Source organism: Geotrypetes seraphini, chromosome 3, assembly GCF_902459505.1.
Source record: "Geotrypetes seraphini chromosome 3, aGeoSer1.1, whole genome shotgun sequence".
NCBI lineage: Eukaryota > Metazoa > Chordata > Amphibia > Gymnophiona > Dermophiidae > Geotrypetes > Geotrypetes seraphini.
The window spans coordinates 50,848,203-50,871,886 of record NC_047086.1 but is presented as its reverse complement, the minus strand read 5'-3'; the positions used below and the strand labels follow the sequence as shown (position 1 = coordinate 50,871,886).

The 23,684-nt window shown below is 46.7% G+C and overlaps 1 protein-coding gene across 4 annotated transcripts in view; it reads left to right on the top strand.

The window, feature by feature from the left end:
* The window catches only part of DDX43 (DEAD-box helicase 43), a 267,260-nt gene that overhangs the window by 167,084 nt on the left and 76,492 nt on the right, over positions 1 to 23,684 (top strand). For all 4 annotated transcript variants that reach the window (XM_033935444.1, XM_033935443.1, XM_033935447.1 and 1 more), the window contains exons 11-12: positions 1,687 to 1,774; positions 16,509 to 16,636. In XM_033935444.1, the coding sequence (XP_033791335.1) occupies positions 1,687 to 1,774; positions 16,509 to 16,636 (216 nt within the window). The remainder of the gene's footprint in view (positions 1 to 1,686; positions 1,775 to 16,508; positions 16,637 to 23,684) is intronic.

Here is a 23,684-nt window from a genome sequence, read left to right as displayed (position 1 = left end):
CCTGTGTTACGGGATAGGGGAAGCTTTTGCTCTTTGTAGAGAGAGTTTCTAGAAACGTGGGTGACAATTAGAGAGAGAGACACTTGGGTAATTTTTTTCTTGATTTTATTTTATTCTTATTTATTTTTTAAAAAATTTATACTGCCAAAAATCTCAGCAGTTTTCAGAATAGCATACATAAAAGCATAAGCATACATATACACTGAAACATAACAATCCAAATTTATCTATCGACACAATCCCTTAGCAATACTGTGAACAACTAATCAGCTGTAGATAAGGGAAAACAAAACAGTTTGAGGAATAATTATCAAACCTTATTAGAAATGAGCATCAACAAATAGCTTAGTCTTGAGCAATTTTTTTAAAATTGAGTGTGCCACACATAATCTTATTTGACCGGATAAATTATTCTATAAAGACATCCCAGCAATCATAAACATTTTCGTTTCTGTAGACACATTTTATGTTCATAGATGACTGACATATTAGCTTCATATTACCAATAGATTGCAGGGCTTTACCAAGCCTATACATCTCCCAGAGACACTGGAACCACTATGGTACCGTGCAATGCAAAGTTTGATGCACTAGAGAAAATACCTTAAAATGAATCCTCTGTTTGATCGGTAACCAGTGTAGACTTTTTAATACAGGGGTAATATGAGATGTTCTCGTTACTTCACTGATCAATCTAGCTGTAGAGTTCATCATAACCTGTAGAGCTCTCAGCTCTACTTTGGCTAATCCAAGAAACAGCTAATTACAATAGTCTAGCCTACTCAAGAACAGTGATTGTACCATTCTGAAATCATAAGTTGTAAGGAGAGGTTTCAATCTATATAGTAGACGAAGCTGAGCATAACCCTTTTGAACCATATTCAACACTTGTTGCCTCGTATTCAATGACATATCTAGGCAAACTCCCAGGATATTAATTTCCTTCTTTACCTGTATCAATTCACCCAAAATAACCAATCTCGTCATTACAGCCATCTCACCATCTCTCCTTACAATCATTAAATCTGTTTTATTCACATTCAGCTTTAGACCATTCACATATTTTTGTCATCAGTGGTTCAATTGCATCTCAACCTTTGTTAGCCTTAAAATTAAAAGTTTATATTCATAGAGATTGAAGCTGAGGAGCTGGTGTTCTTTCTGAAATACATAGCAATATAGAATTCTTGAGTTTAGCTAACTAAAGGGAAGACAGTATATCAATAATATTCACTGCTTGTAATCAAATTTATAGTCCAGTAACTAGTAACTTGAAATAATTTGTACCATGAATTCATTAATTACTTTTTAATTTTTACTTTCAAATAAAAAGTTTCAAATTTACCAGCTAGTGCTTCTGTGTGTTATAATTCTCAGACCTCTGTGCAAAGCATAGTTGAGTTTGAAGTTCAACCTTGGCTAAACAACCCCATGCATTATCTTAACATATCCAAATATATACCTTGGACAGTTTCTGTAGTATTATCTATTTTTACTAAATCTTATCTACAAGGATTCTCTTTTTTATTTCTCTATGGAAACCAAATTAAGATTTGCTCAATTCAGTATGTAGACATTGCTTATACCTTTTTTAAAAAGTATGTGTTTATCATTTCATTAATTTTTTAAAACATAAAACATCTGAAAAAGTTCTACTTTACTCCATTCTTTTTCATTTTACCTTAGTGCTACATGGCCAGATGGTGTTCGCAGACTTTCAAAATCATATTTAAAAGATCCAATGATGGTATATGTTGGGACCCTAGATTTGGCGGTGAGTTAATCATGTATTTGACTAATTGTGTTAATGGTGTCATCGTTTACAATATTAGCAACAAATTATTTTAAAAAACAAATATGTGCACAGTTTAGAGGACCAGTCTGTTCAGACTTAAAATAGATGCTGGGTGAGGATCTGCTAAGGGGAAGTAAAACTCCATTTTGGAATATCTTACCTGCTAGTTTTCAAACTTGAGAAAAGGTAAACTCAGGGCTCCTTTTACAAAGGTGCTTTAGAGCCTTAATGCGCAGAATAGCGCGTGCTAAATTGCCCCGCGTGCTAGCAGGCAGTAGTTTTTCAGGTAGTGCACGTTAATGCGGTGTGTGCTCTAAAAACGCTAGCACACCTTTGTAAAAGGTGCCCTCAGGCTTCAGTAAGTTATCTCATTGTCCTTGTCTTTTACTTTTTTAGTTTAGTACTCTGCTTTTTCAACAAAGTCAGTTTAGGCAATACTGCCTTTAGAGTCTCTGTTATGGTTTTATATAAAAAGAGTTTGTCCAGATTAGAATTTTAGGTTTGCATTTCAGAACATAAGATTAGATTAGGGCACAGATAGCAATTGATGAAAGTCTCTGTTTAATGTTTAACATTAGTTATAGAATAGCTAAGAAAAGTAGCCCTACATAGCAATTTTTTTTATTTTATTTTTTTTTTTTTCAAAGGTCTTTTCAGTTAGGCAGTTAGAAACTGATCATTTGTTTAGTGCCTTTCAGTTAAACAATAGTGTCTGATTAAAAGGAAAACTTAAAAGAGCAGAATTAGTGCAGGGTGACTCATTCTGGAGGTGTGGCTGATATCACTTTCGCTTTAGAAACAGGGCTAGATCAGACATGGACAACTCCTTTCCTCGAGGGCCGGAATCCAATCGGGTTTTCAGGCCCTCGAGGACCGGAGTTGCCCATGTCTGGGCTAGATTCACTAACCCATTTTCCCAGGGTGATGTGTGGTCGATCCTTGCAGGCCTGATGAATTCTCCAATCTTGAAAGTTCAAATGAGGGCATTCGGAGGAACGCCCTCATCTGGTCAACACGGATTGCAAGAATGCAATCCGCGCATGTGCAGACACCTCCGAGATGCGACTTTTTTTAAATTGATTTTTACTTTTTGTTGCCCAGCGAGCCTGTGGTTTTAACCCGCTATAAACCTGTGGGTTAAAACCACAGGCTTGCAGTGCGGGGAAGGGCAGGAGAGATTCAGGGCGTCAGGCAAGAGAAAACCGGGGCAGAGCAGGCAGGAGAGATAGGAACAAGCAGGGTGGCGATTTGGGGCAGAGCAGGCAGGAAAAAAGCATGGGATGAACACAGAGGATATAGAATCCGAAAATAATAGTAAATATTGAAGCACTAAGGCCAGTACCAGGCAGATTTGCACAGTCTGTCTGTATATGGATGTTTGGTTGAGGATGGGCTGGGGAGGGCTTCAATGGCTGGGAGGGTGTAGATGGGCTGGAGTGAGCTTTGACGGAGACTTCAGTAGTTGGAACCTAAGCACAGTACCGGGCAGAGCTTGGGTTTCTTGCCCAGAAATAGCTAAGAAGAAAAAAATAAAATAAAATTGAATCAGGTTGGGCAGACTGGATGGACCATTCGGGTCTTTATCTGCCCTCATCTACTATGTTACTATGAAACATCGGGGAAGAGCATCGGGGCGGCAGGCAGGAAAGATTCGGGGCAGCAGAGAGCAGGGCTTCAATGGAGCTGGAGAGTCGTAAAGACGTTTTTGACTGGTCCCCAGCAGTCGCTTCTTGGGTTGATCGGCCAGCCCAAAATTTCTTTGGTGAATCGCAACCCTGTCTACTTTGCATGCTTTTCTCCTCATTTGCATGCACGGATTCGAAGCGGATCGCAGGAGAGGTTAGTAAATAGTGCAGGAGAGAAATCTGGTCACAAACCGATCAGTACACAATCGGTTTACTTTGTGAATCTAGCCCATAGGCTCCAATTCACTAACGATCGGTATGCTTTGTGAATCTAGTCCATAGGCTCCGATTCACTAACCTGCCAGATCGTGTCTGATCCGTGTGTGGCAGGCTGACAAATTCTTAATGCGTCCTCTTGCAAATGGGGATAATCGGAGGCACGCTCCCCACCAATCGCACGGATCGCTGGAGAGCAATCCTTGAGCATGCGCAGACCATCTTCTTTGCCTGTTGATGGTCTGCGCATGCTCACCGCAAAGGAAGAGCTGGACACTTTTTTCCCTTTTTTTTTTTTTTTTTTAAATACAGTGGTACCTTGGATTACGAACATAAACCGTTCCAGGAGCATGCTCGTAATCCAAAATGCTCGTTTATCAAAGCGAGTTTCCCCATAGGAAATAATGGAAACTCGCTTTGATAGGTTCCCACCCCCCACCCTCCCCCCCCGAGGCCAGCAGCGCTGCTCCCCCCCCCACGAGAACCGGCATTGCTCTCCGCGAACCGGCACCCTCCCCCCCACGATCTGGCACCCCCCCCCCCCCCCGCCGCCATCGGGCACCCCCCCCCCCCGCCGTGACCTGCGGTCCCCCCAACCCACCTGAACCATCTTCTTACTTTTCTGTAGCCTCCGCAGCGGCACCGGCACCAGCATGTCCTGTGCGTTGGTGCCGGTGCCTGAAGATGTGCTTCCTGTGCTGGGCCTTGAGCATGTGCGCATGCTCAAGGCCTGAGAATTCTGGGGCAAGGGGATGAAGATGGAAAGAAAAACCCACAGCAGGAAAGAAAGGGGAGGACAGGCAGGTGAGCCAGATGCTGGAAGCAGGGGGGGGGGGGGAAGAAAGAGGGAAAAAAGCTAGATGGGGTTGAAAAGAAGAGACACACTGGTATGGAAGAGGAAGATAGGGGAAATCTGGACACAGGAAGGTAACAGAAAGAGGGGAAATTATGTGCATGGGGCATAGGGACAGAGACATTAAGGGGACATGCCATGGGGATGGTATATGGACACGGGGGGGCGGCAATGGCAGATACATAGGGGAGATATTAGAAATGGGGAAAATAGGAGCACAGAAGCGAGATGGTTTGTGGGGATGGGACAGGGACCGAGCTCGCAGGCTCCAGTGGCTTGCACAAATTACATTGTAACGTGCCACGAAAATAAGAGGGAGGAAGGTAGATAGATAGGCCACGCGAGAGGAGCTGAAGGGTGGTAGAAAAGAACAGATGGTAAAGGAGGGAGGGAAGGGTGGTGGTGGAAAGGAATAGAACAGACATTGAAGGAGGGTGGAGAGGAACAGACCTTGAAGGGAAATGTGGAAGACAGAGTGGGGAGAAGATGCTGGAAGGGAAGAAGACAGATGCCAGACTATGGGGGAGCGGAGGGAAGAAGATGGGTGCTAGAGCAATTGGGGGGGGGGGTGAAGGGAGAGGCACAGTAACAGCAAATGGAAAACGCAGAGAGAAGACACACAGTGGATGGAAGGAATTGAATGAGAAGATGTGGAAAGCAGAAACCAGACAACAAAGGTAGAAAAAAAAAATTATATTTCTTTATTTTTTGCTTTAGGATAAAGTAGTATATTATTTGTGTTGATAAAAATTTATAAACAAAGCCCTGCCAGCTGAACATCTCTTTCTCTAGTTCAGCAGCAGGAACTTTGATTTATAAGAAAGGAATAAGCTAAATATTACAGTACTAAGGCTTATATGGATGCTGCGGGGACGTTGATGGGGCGGTGAATGGGATGGCGATGACGGGGCGGTGAAAGGGATGGCGGTGATGGTCGGTGAAGGGAACGGCGGTGATGGGGCGGTGCAGAGGATGGTGGGCCGGGGACAGGGCGGTGACGGGGACAGATTTTTTCCCCGTGTCATTCTCTGGTTGCAGCAGAGCAGAAGATTGAACACTGAGCAGCCGCGCATGCGCGGCTTTTTGATAGCTTGTGGGTTCCCGAAAAAGGAAGCCTGCAAATTAAGGTGAGGTGAAGGGAGGGAGCTGGCTAAGATCGATCGGGCAGGCAGGGGCTGTGGGGACCGTGCAATCCTTGATGCCTCACTGCGGATTCAAGACCATTCACCGCTCCACGGGGCGGTGAATGGCCTTGTCCCCATCCCCGCAGCGACTACTATTTTTCTTTCCCCGTTTTGGCGGGTTACCCGCGGCTATCCGCAGGTAACTGCCACCGTGTCATTCCCTACTCAGAGCGATGTATTATGCCCTCAAGGCCTTCCATCATCTTCTCTGCCCCCAAGTCCTCCTCCTTCGCACGGACAATCAAGTAGCAATGTACTACATAAACAAGCAAGGAGGCATGGGCTCTCTCCTGTTATGCCAGGAGGCCCAGAAAATCTGGACTTAGATGATGGCTCGCAACCTTTTCTTAAAGGCTGTCTACATTCAAGGGGAGAAGAATTCCATAGAAGACAACCTCAGCAGAATTCTTCAGCCTCACGAATGGACTCTCAACTGTGCAGCTCTCAAGTCCGTCTTTGCTCAATGGAGAACTCCACAAGTGGACTTGTTTGCAGCTCCCACAATCACCAGTTGCCCCAGTTTTGCTCCAGGCTTTGCTCTCCGTCTGGAAGCCGATGCCTTTCTCCTGGATTGGACGGGCCTGTTTATGTATGTATTCCCTCCAATTCCTCTCATGTTGAGGACTGTTCAAACTCAAACGAGAGGCGGCCACCATGATTCTCATTGCTCCACAATGGCCCAGGCAGCATTGGTCTCCCTTCTACTCCAGGACTCATAGCTCCAGGAAACCAATATCTCTTCCAGTTTTTCCTACTCTGCTTACTCAGCATCAGGAATCTCTTCTACATCCCAACCTGCAATTATTACACCTAACAGCTAGGGTTCTCTCGGACTGAATTCATCTACCTTACCTCTCTCTGTCTGTTTGACATATTATTGATTCTTCCAGGAAACCAGCCACTCAACAGTGTTATCATCAAAAGTGGACTAGGTTCTCTTCCTGGTGTCATCTTCATCATCATTTTTGTCGCTCTTCTCTGAACCCTCTCAAGTATCGCCATGTCCAATATTGGTCACCGTACCTTAAGAAAGACATGGCGATACTTGAGAGAGTTCAGAGAAGAGCGACAAAAATGATAAAAGGTATGGAAAACCTTTCATACGCAGACAGGTTAGAAAGGCTGGGGCTCTTCTCCCTGGAGAAGCGGAGACTCAAAGAAGACATGATATAGAGACTTTCAAGATCCTGAAAGGCATAGAGAAGATAGATAGGGACAGATTCTTCAGCCTATTGGGAACCGTAAGAACAAGGGGGCACTCGGAGAAATTGAAAGGGGACAGGCTTAGAACCAATGCTAGGAAATTCTTTTTCACTCAGAGGGTGGTTGGCACCTAGCATGCTCTCCCGGAGGTTGTGATTGGACAGAGTACACTACGGGGTTTCAAAGAAGAACTGGATAAATTCCTGAAGGATACGGGGATTGAGGGATACAGGTAGAGGTAGGGATAGGATTATGAAAGGGTATAAATAGAAGGATAAAGGGGATTAAAGGGTTTTAGACAAGAATCACCTTACAAGTCATGGACCTGATGGGCCGCCGCAGGAGCGAACTGCTGGGCGAGATGGACCTCTGGTCTAACCCAGCAGAGGCAACTTCTTATGTTCTTATCATGATCCCACTTCACTGGTAGTGGGATTGATGTTAGAGATTATCTACTTCATTTATCTGACTCTGGTCTCAAGTCTACACCTATCAGAGTCCATCTCAGTGCTATTACAGCTTTTCACATGCCAGTCGATGGAAAACCTCTTACAGCTCATCCTTTGGTCTCCAGATTCATAAAAGGACCAGCTCTCAACCCTCCTCCTTTCATCTGGGGCCTTAATGTGGTTCTTTCCAGTTTGATGAAGCCACCATTTGAACCAATGGCCACAGCTCATCTCAAGTTTCTCACCTGGAAAGTTGTCTTCCTTATTGCTCTCACCTCTGCCAGGAGGATCAGTGAGTTACAAGCATTGGTGGCAGATCCACCCTTCACAGTTTTTCACCATGATAAAGTAGTTCTATGCACCCATCCAAAGTTTCTACCGAAAGTTGTCACGGAGTTGCGCCTCATTCAATCGATTGTTCTACCAATGTTTTTCCCCAAAGTCTTATTCTCATGCTGGAGAAACTGCTTTGCACACTCTGGACTGTAAACGTGCTTTGGCCTATTACATCGATCGGACAAAGCCTCATCAAACATCTCCCCAACTGTTCATTTCATTTGATACTAACAAATTGGGACATCCTGTCTCCAAGAGGACAATTTCCAACTGGCTGGCTGCATGTATATTGTTCTGTTATGCTCAGACTGGACTGGCACTAGAGAGTCGTGTCACAGCCCACAAAATTAGAGCTTTGGCAGCTTATGTGGCTTTCCTCAGATCTTCTCCCATTGAGGAAATCTGTAAAGCTGGTCCTCAGTTTATTCATTCACTTCTCACTATTGTCTAAAGTCTTTCTCCAGACAGGATGGGCACTTTGGCCAATCTGTATTACAAAATTTATTTTCCTAAAGGATAACACTCCCATCATTCCATTCTTGTTAGCTTGGAGGTCACCCATCAGTGAGAATATGCTGCCTGCTTGTCCTGGGATAAAGCAGAGTTGCTTACCGTAACAGGTGTTATCCAGGGACAGCAGGCAGATATTCTCACAACCTACTCACCTCCCCGGGTTGTCGTCTTAGCTGGCTTATCTTAACTGAGGGACTGTATGCCTATGTCAAGTGGGAAGGCACTCGCGCATGCGCGGTGCGGCCTATCGCGAACTTTCTAAAGACTTAAAGTGGTTATGCACTTTTAAAGTGGTCCTTACCAGAGCTCCGGTGACGTCATCCATCAATGAGAATATCTGCCTGCTGTCGCTGGATAACACCTGTTAACGGTAAGTAACTGTGCTTTCGTACCTTTGATGATTTCATTTTTCTAATCATCTTTTCGTAGCTTCTGGTTGCAATTCCTTCTGTCTGTGCTCTTATCTATGTTTCCAAGACAGCCTTATCCATTTGCCCTACATCTATATTTGACATTAACGTTTAACATTTTTCTGCTTCTTTCTCAAATCTATTTACTTTTCCAGCTCTTCTTGTGCACCATCTCCACCCTTCCCCTCCATCCATGTCTACCCTCTTGTCGCTCTTTCTTCTTCCCTATTCCATGTATCCATAAGCAGCATTATCCCAGGACAAGCAGGCAGCATATTCTTTACGCATGGGTGACGTCACCGACGGAGCCCTCGGTACGGACCTTTTTAACTAGAAAGTTCTAGTTGGCCGCACCGCGCGTGCGCGAGTGCCTTCCCGCCCGACGGAGGAGTGCGTGGTCCCCAGTTTCTTCGTTTCCACGGAGCGAAGAAGACGCATGTGTTTTTTCAACGGCCGTTGAACTCACTTTTTGCCTTCCCGCTCGCGAAATTTTTTTCCATTTTCTTTCTTTTTACCTTCGGGTTTCTTTTTTCTTTGATTTAAAAAAAAACAAAAAAACAACTTTAATTTTTTTACCCTTTTTTCGACTTTGCCCCGGCGGGGCCTGTTGCCATTATACAGGCCTCGGGGTTCGATTTTGCGGAGGCTGTTTTCCCCTTCATGCCCCCGCAAGCCGGTTTTAAGAAGTGCCAGCGGTGTGCACGCCCGATCTCCCTCACTGACCCACACAATTGGTGTTTGCAGTGTTTGGGTCCGGAGCATCGGGCGGACTCCTGCACCCGCTGTGCCACTCTTAAAAAGCGAACGCTTAAAAATCGGCAAATCCAACAAAATCTTTTGTTCGGCACCGGGTCGACGATGGACTCCTCGGCATCGACAGCAGTACCATCAAAATCGGCACCGCCTACTTCGACGCCACCCGACCCCGCATCGGCGCCACTGGCGCCAGGTAAGCCGGCTAAGAAGCCTCCCTCTTCCCTCGAGCGCCAACCAGCCACAGTGGCGACACCGACCTTACCGGCCTCGCGTCGACCCCGAAAGCGCTCCGCCCCGATTTCGGTGAGTGCCTCGTCATCGGCCTCCTCATCGCCGGGGCGTGGAGCGGCACCTAAGGAACCAAAGCAAAAGAAAGCGGTTCCGGTGCCACCCCTGGATGACCGAATTGCGGCCATCCTCCAAGTTCAACTACAGGAACAGCTGCAACATCAACTCCAGCACCTGTTACCTACTATCCTGGCACCGCTCCTTTCGGTACCAGACCGGCCCGAGCCCCGTACCGAGCCACCGGTATCCACCCCATTGGTACCAATTAACACCTCCATGCCGATTCTTTCGGCTGAGCAACTTCATGCCCATCCTGTGGTTCACTCCCATACCACTACGGATCCACCTCGGGACCGGGCAGGGCACCATTCTTCCCGGGACCGGGATCGGCGCCGGTCCTCTTCTCCCGGTACCGTTTCGGTGCGCTCTGGGAAGTCTTTATCCAAGACTCACCATACCGCACCTTCCACCCCGGTGTCTCGGCATGCACACCCAGAGGTCCGGGACCCAGACTTATGGGAAGAGTCCCCCCCCCGGTACCGAGGAGGATCTCTCCTCATCTGATGAGGATCCCTCAGCACCCGATGCCACCTCCAAACCTGAGCAATCCTCCTTCTCAAAGTTCCTCAGGGAGATGTCAGCAGCTTTATCCCTCCCTCTGGAATCAGACTCCAAAAAATCTCAAGCCTTTCTGGAGGCTTTGGATTTTGAACAACCTCCTAAGGAGTTTCTTAAGCTGCCCGTACACGACATCCTACGGGAGACTTTTTACAAGAATTGGGAGAACCCCCTTACAGTACCTGGGGCCCCCCGCAAGCTGGATAACCTCTATCGAGTTATTCCAATTCCAGGGTTTGATAAGTCCCAATTGCCCCATGAGTCTCTTCTTGTTGAATCCACCTTAAAGAAGACTCAGGGCTCCAGTGTCTATGCCTCCACCCCTCCTGGCAGAGAGGGTAAAACCATGGACAAGTTTGGCAAGAGGCTCTATCAGAATGCCATGCTGGCCAACAGGGCGAATAATTATTCCTTCCATTTTTCATTTTACATGAAACACTTGGTCCAAAAGCTGTCCGCCCTCCAAAAATATCTTCCGGAGAGAAAGGTTCCACTTTTTCAACAGCACATCTCTGGTCTCCTTCAGTTACGAAAATTTATGGTCCGCTCTATATATGATTCCTTCGAGCTCACCTCCCGTGCCTCTGCCATGGCCGTAGCCATGCGCCGCCTGGCCTGGCTGAGAGTCTCAGATTTGGACATTAACCACCAGGATCGTCTGGCCAACGCCCCCTGTCTTGGAGATGAACTTTTCGGAGAGTCCCTGGATTCCACCACCCAGAAACTCTCTGCACATGAAACCAGGTGGGACACCCTGATAAAACCCAAGAAAAAGGCTCCGCCTGCCCGACCTTTCAGGCCTCAATCCTCCTATCAGCGTAGGTTCTCAGCCAGGCCACTCAATCCGCCTTCCCAACAACCTCGGCGGCCCCGGCAACACCAACACCAGGCACAGGCTCGTTCTCAGTCCAATCAACCCAACAAGCCTCTTCCTCCTGCTAAACCTTCTCAGCCCTTTTGACTCTTCTCTCCAGGACATAGCCAGTCTTCCACCTTCGCTACCTCTTCCACAACCAATCGGAGGTCGTCTCCTCATATTCTTCAGCCGTTGGGAGGTCATCACATCGGACCAGTGGGTCCTCAACATCATCCACCACGGCTACTCTCTCAACTTCCAGACTCTTCCACCGGACAACCCTCCCGTAGAGTCTGCTTCTCACTCCTCCCAAACCCCCCTCCTCCTGAGGGAGGTTCAATCCCTCCTTCTTCTCAATGCCATCGAAGAAGTACCTCCGGAACAAAGGGGTCAGGGATTCTACTCCCGCTACTTCCTGGTTCCCAAGAAGACGGGAGACCTCCGTCCCATTCTCGATCTCAGGGACCTCAACAAGTATCTCGTCAAGGAGAAGTTCAGAATGCTCTCCCTTGCCACGCTTTATCCTCTTCTTTCTCAACACGACTGGCTATGTTCCCTGGACCTCAAGGAGGCCTACACTCACATCCCAATCAATCCGAATTCACGCCGCTACCTGCGGTTCCAGGTACAACACCGCCACTATCAGTACAAAGTGCTACCCTTTGGCCTCGCTTCATCACCCAGGGTATTCACCAAGTGCCTTATTGTGGTAGCGGCCTTCCTCAGGTCTCACAATCTCCAGGTGTTTCCCTACTTGGACGATTGGTTGGTGAAAGCACCTACGTCTCAACTTGTGCTACAAGCTACTCATCACACCATCTCTCTCCTCCACCTCCTGGGGTTCGAGATCAACTACCCCAAGTCGCATCTGCTTCCCACCCAGCGACTTCAATTCATCGGAGCGGTTCTGGACACCACACTAATGAGGGTTTTTCTCCCCTCCGATCGTCAGCGGACCCTGCTCCATCTCTGTCGTCAGGTACTCATGCATCCCTCCATTCCTGCCCGGCAGATGATGGTCCTCCTGGGTCACATGGCCTCGACAGTACATGTCCTTCCTCTGGCACGTCTCCACCTCAGAACACCTCAATGGACTCTCGCCAACCAATGGTCACAGACTACGGATCTTCTTTCTCATCCCATCTCTGTGACATCATCTCTTCAGCAATCTCTCCAATGGTGGTTGAACTCCTCAAATCTTTCCAGGGGTCTGCTCTTTCATCTACCCCTCACTCCATGATCATCACCACAGATGCCTCCCCCTATGCGTGGGGAGCTCACCTAGGAGATCTACGCACCCAGGGACTTTGGACCCCACAGGAGCGTCAACATCACATCAATTTCCTGGAACTCAGAGCCATGTTCTACGCCCTCAAGGCTTTCCAGCATCTTCTCTGCCCTCAGGTTCTTCTCCTGTGCACAGACAATCAAGTCACCATGTACTACATAAACAAGCAAGGCGGCACCGGATCTCGCCTCCTTTGTCTGGAGGCTCTACGCATCTGGACCTGGGCCACGACCCGCAATCTCTTCCTCAAGGCTGTCTATATCCAAGGCGAACAGAACTCCCTGGCCGACAATCTCAGCCGCATCCTTCAACCTCACGAGTGGACGCTGGACCCTTCAACGCTCCACTCCATCTTTGCTCGTTGGGGCACTCCGCAGGTGGACCTCTTTGCAACACCTCACAACCATCAGCTGCCCCAATTCTGTTCCAGACTCTTCTCTCCTCATCGTCTGGCCCCAGATGCATTCCTGCTCGACTGGAGAGATCGGTTCTTTTATGCCTTCCCTCCACTTCCTCTGATGTTGCGGACCTTGTCCAAACTCCGCAGGGAAAGGGCCACCATGATTCTCATCGCTCCTCGGTGGCCTCGACAACACTGGTTCTCCCTCCTGCTCCAGCTCAGCTCCAGGGAGCCCATTCCTCTTCCTGTGTTTCCTACTCTGCTTACACAGCAGCATCAATCTCTACTACATCCCAATCTGTCTTCGCTCCACCTGACAGCTTGGTTTCTCTCGGGCTGACCTCTCCTGAGAATCTATCTCAGCCTGTCCGTCTCATTTTGGACGCCTCCAGGAAACCGGCCACCCTCCAATGTTACCATCAGAAGTGGACCAGGTTCTCCTCTTGGTGTCTACGGCATCATCACGATCCCACCTCTTTAGCGGTGGAAACTGTACTGGAATATTTGCTCTCGCTGTCCAATGCTGGCCTCAAATCTACCTCCATCAGAGTCCACCTCAGTGCCATCACTGCGTTTCACGAGCCTATCCTCGGAAAACCTCTCACGGCTCATCCACTGGTTTCCCGGTTCATGAGAGGCCTCTTCAATGTCAAACCACCTCTGAAGCCTCCTCCTGTCGTCTGGGACCTGAATGTGGTTTTATCAGCACTCATGAAACCTCCGTTTGAGCCTCTTGCCACAACTTCGCTCAAATTTCTTACCTGGAAGGTGCTTTTCCTCATTGCCATCACCTCTGCCAGGAGGGTTAGTGAGCTGCATGCACTGATCGCCGATCCACCCTTCACTGTTTTTCACCATGACAAGGTGGTCCTGCGTACCCATCCCAAATTCCTTCCAAAGGTGGTCTCAGCTTTTCACCTCAACCAGTCCATTGTGTTGCCCGTCTTTTTCCCTAAACCCCATTCTCATCCTGGGGAACAGGCGCTGCACACGCTGGATTGTAAGCGTGCCCTTGCCTACTACCTTGACCGTACCAGGGCTCACCGCTCATCTCCTCAGCTCTTTTTGTCCTTCGACCCTAACCGTCTAGGTCGTCCTGTCTCCAAACGGACGCTTTCCAATTGGCTTGCTGCCTGTATTGCGTTCTGTTATGCTCGGGCCGGTCTCTCACTGGAAGGTGCTGTCACGGCCCACAGAGTCCGAGCTATGGCTGCTTCTGTGGCTTTCCTCCGTTCCACGCCCATCGAGGAAATCTGCAAGGCGGCCACTTGGTCCTCAGTTCACACGTTCACTACTCACTACTGTCTGGATGCCTTCTCCAGACGGGATGGACACTTCGGCCAATCTGTGTTACAAAATTTATTTTCCTAATGGCCAACCATCCCTCCTCCCTCTCTGTTAGCTTGGAGGTCACCCATGCGTAAAGAATATGCTGCCTGCTTGTCCTGGGATAAAGCACAGTTACTTACCGTAACAGGTGTTATCCAGGGACAGCAGGCAGATATTCTTACGTCCCACCCACCTCCCCGGGTTGGCTTCTTAGCTGGCTTATCCTAACTGGGGACCACGCACTCCTCCGTCGGGCGGGAAGGCACTCGCGCACGCGCGGTGCGGCCAACTAGAACTTTCTAGTTAAAAAGGTCCGTACCGAGGGCTCCGTCGGTGACGTCACCCATGCGTAAAGAATATCTGCCTGCTGTCCCTGGATAACACCTGTTACGGTAAGTAACTGTGCTTTTCTTCCATCTCTTTCTCCTTCCCCTCCATTCCCGTGCACCATCTCCTCCCCTCTCTTCCCCTTCCCTTCCATCCCTGTGCACAATCTCCTCCCTCTTTCCCCTTCCCCTCCATCCCTGTGCACCAACTCCCCCCTCTCTTTCCCCTTCCCCTCCATCCCCATGCACCATATCCTCCCTCTCTTTCCTCTTCCCCTCCATCCCCGTGCACCATCTCCTCCCTCCTTTCCTCTCCCCTTTGTGATCTGGCATCTCTCTATTACCCTCTCTATTCAATTATCACCCCCCCCTCCACTTCAGCAGGATCTGGTGCTTCCTAAACATTCTCTTTCCTAGCAGTGATGCTCTTTCACTCTTTGGGCCACCATCAGGGTGAGTGAAATAAGCACTCTGCCTTCGGTGACCTGGAAGCTGTCCCTCTGCTATAGTTTCTTGCCTATGCAGGGACAGAAAGCAGTAGCAGAGGATAAGCTTCTGTGCCACTAAATGCAATATGTTTACTTCGCTCACACTCTTAGTGGCCCAAAGAGTGAAAGAGCATTATTGCAGGGAATGAGAATGGTAAGCAAGCATTGAATCCCACTGGCGGGAAGGGAAACTCCAGACAGGTACATGGGACACCATTGGCTCGCGGACCTTGCATTGAAGATTACTGGGATAGAGGAAGAGTGCTAGATGATTTCAGCAAAGCCTTTGACATTATTGCACAGAAGTGTTTAATACAAAGTGCCCTTGGTATGGGATGCATCAGGAAGGGTCCTAAGGCTTTGATTGGCCCGATGACTAAGGCAGGCTACTAAAATGGTCGGTGGCCTTCATCATAAGGCATATGGGGACAGGCTTAAAGATTTCAATATGTATACTTTTTGAGATGACAGGAGAGGAGAGATATGATAGAGACATTTAAATACCTTCTACATGACATAAATGTGCATGAGGCCAGTCTCTTTTATTTGAAAGGAAGCTCTGGAATGAGGGCATAGGATGAAGGTGAAAAGTGACAGATTCAGAAGTAATCTCAGAAAATACTTTTTCACAGAAAGGGTGGTGAATGCTTAGAACTAGAGAATGAAATGGAGATAAATTGTACTGTCCCTGCGAGTTCTTTTCCTGTCCCTGCCCCTGCCACATTCCTGCATGCTCTGACCTTAATCATAAGTGCTTGAGGGTTAGATGAATGAAGCCCATTCTGATCAGGAGTAGTTTTTCATATGCTTTTGTGCATTCTGTGCTAATATCAGACATTTTGAATACACCCCACTCCATATTCATGGGGTTTAGGGGCAAAGCCAGCCCTCGAATAACTTTAGGGCTGACTCTGACTCACCTCTGCCTCCTTCCCACCTCCTGGACCTCTCCACAACTTACTTTTTTAAGCCTGATGGTCTAGCAGTAAAGCAGAGCAGGAACGATCTTCCTATGCTCCTGCCCCATGCAGAGCCACAAACAAAAATGGGTGCTATGAGTTCCCATGGTCTCACAAGACTACTGCAGGAACTCATGGCAGCCATTTATAATTGTAGCAGGAGCATAGGAAGATCACTCTTGCCCTAGACCACCAGTCTTTAAAAAGTAAGTTGTGGAGAGGTCCAGGGGGTGGGAGGAAAACAGGGGTGGGTCAGAGTCGGCCCTAATTAAGATGTGGAGGCTTTAAAAAGTAAGTTGTGAGGAGGTCCGGGAGGGGGATAAAAACTGCAACTAATTGAAACTGCGAATATGGAGGGGAGAGAGTGGATAATGTCAACATTTCATTCAACTATCCAGTAAAGAAATATCTGCCATGTTAGTTTCCTGTGTTCTTTATTAGTCTGTTGTAATCTAGAACATCCTTTTTAGAACTCAGTGTGAAAATAAAATGGTGCTTAAGGTGGAATATTTAGGTTGCATAAAGTACACAAAATGACAATTTCTTGATTTTGTAGGCAGTAAATACTGTTCAGCAAAAGATAATAATTCTTCCTGAAGAAGAAAAACGAGCTTATACTCGACATTTCATCGATTGTTTGAAGCCTCAAGACAAAATCATTATATTTGTTGGAAAAAAGCTCATGTATGTATGGCTTGAATTTTATAGCAAACATATTTGTATAATGTTTTCTAACTGAAAATTTGTCTAGGATTTTGTTTGTAGTGTTTTGTGTAGAATTCTCCTAAGGCCTGAAATTCCTGCCTTTTCCTTTCTCAGGTTCCAGCCTCCTTAGTTCCCTCTCACTCCAACTGCAGTTCTGTCTCCCTCTAAATCCCACTCCTCTCTCATGTGCATCCTGAATTCCCTCTTTGACATCTCTTTCTCCCTCTCTCCATTGGCTATTTATCTCTCCCTCCCTTCCCATCCCCTTTCTGGTCTTGGTCACTCTCTCCTCTATCTACCATCCCCCCAACCCCACTTGCAGGTCCAGCATCCATGTCCCCTCACTCCACCCACCAACTCTCTTGCTTGCACCTGAATCCCTTCCCTACTCCCCATGATCTTTCATCTCTCTCTCCCTCTCTCCACAGTCAAGCATCTCTTCCTTTTCACCCCTCTTTCTGGCCTGGGTTTCCTTCTCACCTCCTTTCAGCTCTATAGGTCTAGCATCCATGTCCCTACGTGCAGTCCAGGATCGTGTCCCCTCCTCTCCCTCCCCCTTCCTACGTGCAGTCAAGGATCCATGTCCATTCCTCTCTCTCCCCCTCCTTTTGTGCAGTTCAGAATTTGTGTCCCTTCCTCTCTCTCTCCCCCCCTCCCTAAGTGCAGTCCAGGATCCGTGTCCCTTCTCTCTCTCTCTCTTTCTCCCCCTCCCTACATGCAATCCTGGATCCATATCCCTTTCTCTCTTTCTCCCCCTCCCTAAGTGCAGTCCAGGATACATGTCCCTTCCTCTCTCTCTCCCCCTCCCTCTCCCTATGTGCAGTCCAGCATCTGTTCTCCATCCCCCCTCTCCTTCCTCCGCACGGGTCTGGCCTCTCTCCGACCGATGTTCCCTCCCATGAGATCAGACAAACCTGCAGGCCTTCCAGCACAGTAGTGGCAGCAAGCCAGCAGAAGCAGCACTGTAAGCCCTGCCAAAGCCTTCTATCTGCTGCGTCATCTATCTATAGGAAAGTGATGCCACAGAGGGAAGGCCCTAGCGGGGCCGGCCACTAGCAGCCTGTTCACAACGCCATCTCTGTCGGCTGGCTGCCTCCACTGCTGCTTCCTTTGAAGGCCTGATCTCATGGGGGGGAGGACTGGGTCAGAAGAAGAGAAGCCAGATCCCTGTGAAGAAGATAGATGGGACAAGAATAGGGGCAGAACAGAAGGTTTTTGCAGAATTCTGTAAAGGATGGGGAATTCTGAGCAAATTCTATGCTGCGCAGTTGCACAGAATCCCCCCAGTAGGAGTAGTAGTAATAGGCAAATGTACTGTAGTGTGGTGCAGTTGCTTACCAGCCAAACACAAAAATTTATTTGCAACTTGTTTTTATGTTCAGTTTTCCTTCAAATTGAGGCCGCTTCCTTCCATTACCTGATGAGAAATCCCTCTTTTTCTAGAAAGACTAGATGTCAAAAAGGTTTCAATACAATATTTAGAACCACTATAGGTCTCTTCCCTTTAAACTGGTTGAACCTCTCTACATACATATCAAATATCATTCATAAGTCTCGGTTCTGTATGAATCCGTTAAGGGCCAGTTTTCTCTTAATTCTAATGTATGAAAGAAGTTAAAAAAAAAAAAAGGCAAGACCTGGTGGTAGGCTTACTTTGAATATAGTTGTTGGTTTATTTTTAAACTTAGTTTCAACAAAGGTTGGTAATAAATTACCATATCTCACCCCAAATCTTCCCTTATTAATACTACCCTAATAGCTGATTTTTTTTTTTGTGGGGAAGGGGACCTGAAGGCAAGTAGCAATGCTTGAGAGACATACTACTAGCAAGTTCTGATAGAACTAAGAAACTTTCATGAGCTAAAACATAATTTTTTATGAGATTATTCAACAAGTAGTAAAATTCATCTTAAGTAAGGTATTCCCCATGTCTACCTATGGTACCCATATGAAAGCAGAAAGGCTCTTCTGTGAGCTTTCAACTAAATCATTATCCCCTGCCCATACCTGATGCAAAGTTTGTAATTCCCCATTGCATTTTAACTAGCAGAATCGTTTACTGTGATGCAGACGACTGTTGTTTTTATGGGTTGGAAGTAGCATAGTAGATGACTGCAGATACCTGTCTGCCAAACTAGATAAACTCTTAAGGTATGATATGATACTACATACAGTCATGTGAAAAAATTAGTACACCCCATGAAATATTCAGTTCTTTCTAAATGTTCACATATTGATGTAAAATCTTTTTTTTTTAATTTATCTCTGGAAAAGAAAGTGATGTAATTTCAAGTAAACAATAAAAACTTTCCTTGGTTTATTCATGAAACAAAAAGATATTCACAAGAATGTGTATTCTAACTGAGGAATAAATTAGCACACCATAATAGCTAGTGATACCCCCTTTGACTGAAATAACTGCAGTGAGGCGCTTCTTGTAGCCATCTACCAGTCTCCGACATTGGTCTGAGGAACGTTTGGCCCACTCCTCAATGCAGAATTCTTTCAGCTGTGATATGTTTGAGGGGTTTCTTGCATGTACAGCCTGTTTCAAATCACCCCACAGCTCTCAATGGGATTAAGATCAGGGCTTTGACTCGGCCACTCCAGGACTCTCCATTTATTAGTTTTCAGCCAGTCCTTGGTGGATTTACTGTTAAGTTTTGGGTCTTTGTTGGGTTGCAGGGTCCAGTTCAGCTTCAGCTTAATGGTAGGTTCTATGATGGTGAGCTGGCCAGATCCTGCTGCAGCAAAGCATCACCAAACCATGACACTTCCACCTCCTTGCTTCACAGTTGGTATGAAGTTCTTTACTTGGAATGCGGTATTGGTGTACGCCAAACATGTCCTCTTTTCTGGTGTCCAAATAATTCAGTTTTGGATTCATCTGACTATAGAACACTATTCCAGAAGTCCTGGTGTTTGTCTACATTCTCTCTGGCAAACTTCAGTCTGGCCTTGATGTTTCTCTTAGAGAGTAATGGTTTCCTCCTTACACACCTCCCATGCAAGTTAAATTTGTGCAGTCTTTTTCTGATTGTGGAGGCATGCACTTTTCACATCAGCAGTAGCAAGAGCCTGCTGTAGGTTCCATGATGACATTTTAGGGTTTTTGGAGACTTTTAACATCTTGCAGTCTGCTCTGGGGGTCAGCTTGCTTGGTCAGCCAGACCTGGGCATGTTAGAAGTTGTTTGGAAAAGTCCTCCATTTGTATACTATTTTCCGGACTATGGAATGGCTAATGTCAAATTCTTTCGAGATCTTTTTAAATCCCTTACCAGACTTGTAAGATGCTACAATCTTCTTTCTGAAGGCCTGAAGACATCTCTTTTGATCTTGCCATGGTGTTCACTCACGCCACAGCAGTCAAGAGCACACCTAATTAAATGTCTGAGGTTTAAGTAGAGCAAACCTCCTTCAAAATGCTGAGTAAGGATATTCTAATCATGTGCACCTGATGTGATACACCTGTGTGTGATTTGAGTGGAAGGATAAGTGGGGAGGTCCTAATTTATTCCTCAGTTAGAATACACAATTTTGTGGATATGTTGTTTCATGAGTAAATCTTGGAGAATGTTTTTTTCTGTATCGCTTGATAGACCAGTATAGTTGCTTTACTGATGGGTAATATGCCTCACTGCTACCAGCAGGTGGAGACAGATCAAATTTGTATATCAATATAGCATGCCCCTCTTGCTACTCCAGTTTTCCTCAGTCTCTGGTAGCAGATGGTAAAGTTTTCAGCTCCCCTCTTAGCACTGTTGGAACTTTATTGACTCCTGGTTCCCCTTTTTGTGCTGGATAGAGCTTGGGCGGGTTCTGTTTGGGGATCCATCCGACCTTGGGGGTGTTAAACCCAGCAGGTCTCGTGCTGGGTCCCTCCCCCCACCTTCCTCAACCTCCCTATATTTTTGTAGAGGGCCTCAGCAGGCGGCCTGGCCCCCTGGTTGGTCAGCCCTCCAGCTTTGAGAGCCATGGAATCTGTTCTGACTAAGTAAAAAGAAATAACAAAAAAATCCTGAGGTATGCCAGTCTAAAGGGTTCATTTCCTTTTAAAACTGCATTTTTCTGTGTTTTTCTCAACTAACCAGCACTTTCTTTACAGTTAGATCGGTTTTCAGCACAATGAGCTCTTTTAAGAAGAAAAAGTATTCCTTGTGCTCCAAGCGCGAGGTACTCGTGGCCAGCTCGTGTGCAGGCCGGAGCGGTGGGGAAGCCTAGTCGGCAGCGGATGCCGGCGGCCAGGGCACCCCACCACATGTGCATCGCAGTTCAGCTTCGGATCGTGGGAAAGCCCAGGCTTCCCCCGACACCCACGTGGGGGTATTCCCCAGCCGCCGACGGTCAGGGAGAAAAGGATTCCCTTACCACCGGTTCAGGCTGGGGATTCCATTTTTGCGTCGGTTGGTTCCTTGGCCTCAGCGTCAGGAAAGTCCCAGGCTTTTCAGACACGACAGGCTGCAGGAGCTTCGATTTTGGCGGTTTCCAGTCCAATTTTGGCAGTAACCTCCTCATTCATTTCAGTTACCTCAGGTGACCTTCCTCCTGTTCTGGAAATACAGGGGCAAGGTATGTCAGGGAGACCCTTGGGACCGCCGGGTATCTTTCCCCCTGAATTTATGTTAGCACTTTGTAAAGCTTATGTGTTGGTGGCAGAGGTTCTGTATCCACTCCGGGGGGGGAGGGGGGGTTACCCTCAACGTCTTCCCCGGTGTGGCCCCACACAGCGGCGGCTTTGCCCTCCTCTATTCCTCTCTCATCCAAACGCTCGAGGGTCTCTTGGGATGAGGATTTTTTTCCCAGAGGAGCACGAGGTGATTGAGGAACTAGACCCTTGGGGAGAATTACAGGATCCTCTTGGGGGGCTGGATTCCGCTGGCGAGGGGTTTGAGCACCCCCCAGCCGGTGAAGATGCGTCTATGGTGCGCATTTTTCAGTGGGAAGAGCTCCATGAGTTCATCCTTCGTGTCGGAGGCCCCGCGTATGGTGGACCCCTTGCTTAAGGGGATTTAGTCTGCTTCCTGCTCTTTTCCTATGCCTCAGGATATTTGTCAAATTACTCCTAGAATTGGCTAAATCCCTTTGTGCCTGAGCCAGAAGTCTGTAACTGTACTAAATACAAGAACAGTAATGAAGTTAAGGTCAAAGATATCAGTATGAGCCCACCATGAATCATGGGAACCTTTTGGCTCAGGCTAAGTCTCACAGGTGACTAGCACCAGACGTACGTCTAAATGAGAATTGCCTCATACATCAAATCTGTGACCATCTTCTATAAACAAAATCATTCGTTTCAAGTGAAAAAATACAGGCTTATAGTTCAGGAACAAGGGGAATATAAGGACATAACAAACAAATACCCCATCACAGACTAAATACCCCATCACAGACTAAATACCCCATCACAGCCAGTTCGAAGAAGATTTTCTCTATCCTGACTCTCAGTTTGTTTATGTAGTAGGTTGGACACGTTTTATCGACGATATTTTTTTCATATGGACACATTCAGAAGTACATCTTCATTCTTTTGTGAATTGGTTGAATTCTTTGACTCAACATTTGAAGTTTACTATGACTTATCATAGACAATCTATCACATTTTTAGATACCACGGTGATCCTTGACAATAACAAAATTTTAACTAAAGTCCATCATAAAATTACAGAAAGGAATAATTTGTTAGCATTTTCCAGTTGTCACCCCAGACGTCTCAAAGCTGCAATTCCCATCGGTCAGTTCCTTCGAGTGAGACGTATCTGTACTACAGAAGAAGCATTTAAGATGGAAGCTGATGCCCTTTGGAAGAAATTTTTAGCCAGGGGTTACCCTAGAAGGGTGATCTGGAAGGCTTACCTCAGGGCCAAGCATGCAAACAGGGAGCTTATGCTGCAAGGTACTAATAAAGAAACATCCTCTAATCATATATGCGTTCTTTCTCATTCCACACAGTCGGCAGCAGTGGCTGCCAGTATTAGAACGCATTGGCATGTGTTACAACTCCACTCAGTATTCCAGGAGAACCCTTGCATTGCATTTACCAGGGGAAGGAATCTTTCTGAATATTTAGTTTCCTCTGTTTTTCCACCTAGATCCAGCCCTATATTGGGCATGGGACAGTATGCCCCCTGTGGGAAGTGTTCTGTTTGTGATACGTCTCTCTCTGGCAATCAATGGGTACATCCCATTACCAAACGCGCATACAATTTGAAATCTAGGACTTCTTGTGGTTCAAATTTTGTAGTGTATGTGATTTCCTGTCCTTGTGGACTCATTTATGTGGGCTGCACTACCCAAAGTATTCGCACTCGCCTAATTGAACACCGGAGTTGTTTAAAAACTGGTAAAATTACAGCCCCTATGGTGTCTCACAATATGTCCCATCAACATAGTTTTTCTCAATTACGTTGGTGTATTTTGGAACAGATTTCCACTGCATTTGAAGGGGACAGACATACTTACCTGCTGACTCGTGAAAATTTCTGGATATTTTGTCTTCAAGCATATTTTCCCATAGGGTTAAAAGAAAATGTTGACAAATGTTTTACTTGTTAATTCTATACCTGTCTGGTCAGTTCTTTACATGGATTAGTTTATTATATGATTTCCCCTTTTTTCCCCCCTTTTTTTCTTTCATATAATAATTTTTACATTTATCTTTTTATACGTTTTTCTTATGGTACATAATTTTGCCTTCATTATGTTTGTCCCTCTGCGGGTGCCATTCTTTTGCGTCACCACGCAGTCTGTGGGCGCGTCCATGGCTGGCTCTCCGAGGCGTTCTTAAACCCCATAGACGCCATGTTTTTTCAATTGCAGCGTTGTTTGATTTGTACACGCTAGCTCTGAGTATTTTCCTTAATTTTTGGTTTTGAAACTCTGGACCGACTAACTGTGAAATTTGGTTGTCGGTGTTTTCCACTGGGCCATTATATTATATTATTTGGCATCCTGCTCCTGATGAAGACACGAAACGGAGCTCTGTCGAGTGGTGATGAATGACGATGAATGACGATATGTTCTTGGTTT